Genomic DNA, 3869 nt, shown 5'->3' on the forward strand with positions numbered 1-3869 from the left:
ATTTTTTTTTTTTTTTTTTTTTTTTCTCCTTCTTTTGGGTCCTGCTCCTGCATAAATGGGGTCAAAGCTAAATTTGTTAAAGGTTGAACAGGAATGGTAATTCATGTTTAATATTAGGTGCAATTTGAAGGTAAATATTTGAGTCTCAAGATTAGGGATATGAAATAAAATCAAGTGTGAAACTTCTTCATTCAAAATATGCCATTTGAATGCTTAATATGGGCAAGGTTCCTTTTCCTTTGTTGAAGGATCTACAGAAGGGATGTCTATGATTACACCGATGAGTATTAATGATGTAGTACAACTACAGTTAGTTTCCTACTACTAAGATGTTTTATATTTTTAGGAGTTTGATTTCTTTTTAGTTTTCTTGTAATAGCACTCTTGTTATTTATTAAGATTATAGTTTTTAAAAGTTTTAATTAGATTAGAGTTTTATTAATTTCATAGTTTCCTTATTTCAATCTCCTAGTGCTATTAGGAATATGGATAATTTGCCTATATATAGAGGAGCATTAATCAATTATTATTCAATATATACGTGACATGATTGTTCAAATATTGTTTTTATTTTATTACGTAATTCTTATTACAAGAATTTTATAAACGTTTCCGCACCAATTAAGATCATAACACGAAATGTAACTGAGTCTTTTACTTGTATCTATCTCCAACTGCCTCTTGTATTCCAATTAACAACTTCAATTTTTGATTCCTTTATAAACTCAGCCGGGAGTAACTGTAAAACATGCAAAAGAAGGAACTGAGAGCTCAGCCTTTTGGTTTCCTCTTGGAGGAAAACAAAGTTACACCAGCAAGAAAGTATCTCCTGATGTTGTCAGAGATCCCCACTTGTTTGCATTCTCTTTTAATAAAGGTTAGAATCCTTTTTTATGCAACAGTTTGTTGGATTGTGAGCATGTTTGTCTAAGCTTAAAACAAGTCAAATTTTTTGTTGCCACGCATGTTGGGACATGTTAAAGAAAAGAAGTTGGTTATTTTGAAAGCAACTCTTTCTTTATCATCAAATTAAGCACTTATTATTTTTAAGATTTGATTAGTCTTATTTATATTAAAATTTATACGTGATCTTTTTAAGATAAGCCAGACATGCTCAATTGAATATTGAATCGTCTTGTAATGTTGGGCATCTTCTAACTATTTCTCTTGTGGTGCTACTACTGCAATGTGATCGCCAGGAAAGTTTGAGGTGTGTTCTGGAAAAATCACTAATGAGGTTCTGGCATTGCTATTTATGCATTATAGACTCTTGTATCCTGAATAATACCTATATATCAGGTCGAAGAAATTTACAACTTCGGTCAAGATGACCTTTTAACTGAGGACATATTGATACTTGACACGCATGCTGAAGTATTTGTTTGGGTTGGTCAATCAGTAGACTCCAAAGAGAAGCAAATTGCTTTTGAAATTGGACAGGTACGCACTGAAGGTTCTGTAAGCATTTTAAATTGATAAAATTGTTTTTGTCTTGTGCTTTGTTAACAAAAGCTAATTGCAGAAATATGTAGAGATGGCTGCTTCATTGGAGGGTTTGTCTCCAAGTGTTCCACTATACAAAGTCACGGAAGGAAATGAACCATGCTTCTTCACCACATACTTTTCATGGGATCCTGCAAAAGCTAATGTACGTCACAGAATTTTCTCTTCTCTCAAGTTTTATCTCGATATTTTATTTTAATTTATTTTTGGTTAAATGATATATTTGTTGAACGTCATCTTCTAAAGCATATTATTTCCAGTTTCCACAGGTGTGTGAATTTGAGACATAGCAAATGGTTTATTATTTTGCAAAATAGAAGCTCAAAATTAAGACATGAGTGTCTTCGAAGATCTACTAGATAATATAGGCTTGAGCTTGAACCATTGTTAATCATTTTTTTTGCTGTTAGACATTATCGTGCTTGTCTCATCTCAATACTTTTACTTTGTTTGGTTATGCTAATGTAGAAAAATGTTTTCTTTCACTGAACAGGCACAAGGAAATTCATTCCAGAAGAAGGTTATGCTACTCTTTGGGGCAGGTCACGCTGTGGAGGTAAAATCTTATTTTATTTGCATAAAGCAACATACCTCGGTTTTCATTTTTCATTCGGATTTCTTGAATTGATGAGTGACGTGCAGTTTGTCTCAACTTTTTGACCACTACAGTTTTTGTCGAGTATTAAAAAGAAGAAAGGGGATTGAAGAAGCTCTTACATAAATGCTCTTTAGTAGTTTGTTCTCTTTCTTCACCTCCACTTCTTCCTTTCCATCCCTTACTTTTCCTGCCTGGAGAAGAAATTATGCTCTGCATTTTTAAGAATTCAAATTTAGGTTTTTGGATTATTCTTCAAGACTTTTTATGCTGATATGGCTGCATTATGTCCTCTTGCACGTTCTGGTTCATCTGACATGAACTCTTCTTCCAAAGTATTAATGTTACCCATGGTTTTACAAGTGTATCGCGTGAAGCCGCAAAAATCAGAAGTTTGTGTTGAATGCTGATGCTCTTCAAATATAATGTGTCACCTGGGATTGTTTGGGATTTTGTATGAAATATGTATTGACTTCGTTCATGCTATTCAATGACCAGGAGAAGTCTAATGGTTCAAATTCTGGTGGGAAAACTCAAAGAGCTTCAGCTTTAGCTGCTTTAAACTCCGCATTTAATTCATCTCCAGTGCCAAAACCTGTTTCTACCCCAAGATCAGGAGGAAAAAGCCAGGCGTCGCAGAGAGCAGCTGCAGTGGCAGCTTTATCATCTGTTCTCACTGCCGAAAAGAGCCGATCACCTGACATTTCTCCTGCCCGGCCAAGTAGAAGCCCATCAATAGAAGCTAGCCATCCTGGTATTATAATTATTCCTGCTTATACACTGTAGTGTTCTTGATGTTAATTATTGGAAAGTCGTTGCTAGAGATCAGAATTTTTTTTATGGATATCATAAATGTAGAAGACTGCAGTTCCCAAGTTAATGTTTCTTCTAAATTGCAGCCACAACAAAGATTGAAAATCCTCTAGAGGTTGAAGATTCTAAAGAAGCTTCAGAAGTGAAGGAAACCGAGACAATCAAGCCTGTTGTGGAGGCTAATGGAGACGATTCAGAACCAAAGCCAGAAAGGGAACTGGATGAGAATGGCACTGAAAGTGGTCAAACTACGTTTCGTTATGAGCAGCTGAAGGCTAAATCTAACAAACCTGTCACTGGCATTGATTTTAAACGAAGAGAGGTTCGCAGATCATTATTATCAGGAATTTTATGTGTATAATATTTCAATGTCACAATAGTAATATTGTTTTGGGTTTAATATTGGTCGATTTGCAGGCTTATCTCTCCGATGAAGAATTTCAGGCCATATTCGGAATGACAAAAGAAGCATTCTACAAGTTACCCAAATGGAAGCAAGACATGCAGAAAAAGAAAGTCGATCTCTTTTAGCGCCAAACTCACAGTTCAAGTGCTTTTCCCGTCTCCTCCTCTCTACGCTTGCAAGTTTTTTGTTGGTTTAACGTATATACATCCAGCGCAACCTACTTTTTTGGGTCATCTTGCCTGGACTACGTACGTAGAATTTTGTATCAATTTTTGGTTATGTGATGGCGTCAGTGTGAAGAGTGATTTTTTTTCATGTCTCATCTTCAGCTACTACTGTATGTCTCTTGATCCACAGATTGGAGTTTTAATGGCATCAGGCAGGTTCAAATTCTTTGATTTGGTTGGAGAAATTTTTTTCTTTTTTCTTTTTTTAAGATTAATCCTTTTTTCTTATTTGCTGATTAAAAGGGTGTAAATGTATTGCATTTGTACTCGAACTCAATGTAGACGGCTTTGTCTTATATCAAATGCGCCGTGATCTTGTTTTTAA

At 34.9% G+C, this 3869-nt stretch overlaps 1 protein-coding gene across 4 annotated transcripts in view; it reads left to right on the forward strand.

Annotated features, from left to right (window-relative positions):
- Positions 1-3869, forward strand: part of LOC111365950 (villin-3-like) — a 14342-nt gene extending 10473 nt beyond the window's left edge. For all 4 annotated transcript variants that reach the window (XM_022986528.1, XM_022986530.1, XM_022986527.1 and 1 more), the window contains exons 16-23: positions 730-877; positions 1200-1210; positions 1300-1440; positions 1523-1648; positions 1997-2059; positions 2597-2852; positions 2998-3233; positions 3329-3869. In XM_022986528.1, the coding sequence (XP_022842296.1) occupies positions 730-877; positions 1200-1210; positions 1300-1440; positions 1523-1648; positions 1997-2059; positions 2597-2852; positions 2998-3233; positions 3329-3442 (1095 nt within the window). In that variant the 3' untranslated portion in view covers positions 3443-3869. The remainder of the gene's footprint in view (positions 1-729; positions 878-1199; positions 1211-1299; positions 1441-1522; positions 1649-1996; positions 2060-2596; positions 2853-2997; positions 3234-3328) is intronic.

Source organism: Olea europaea, chromosome 17, assembly GCF_002742605.1.
Source record: "Olea europaea var. sylvestris chromosome 17, O_europaea_v1, whole genome shotgun sequence".
Lineage (NCBI taxonomy): Eukaryota > Viridiplantae > Streptophyta > Magnoliopsida > Lamiales > Oleaceae > Olea > Olea europaea.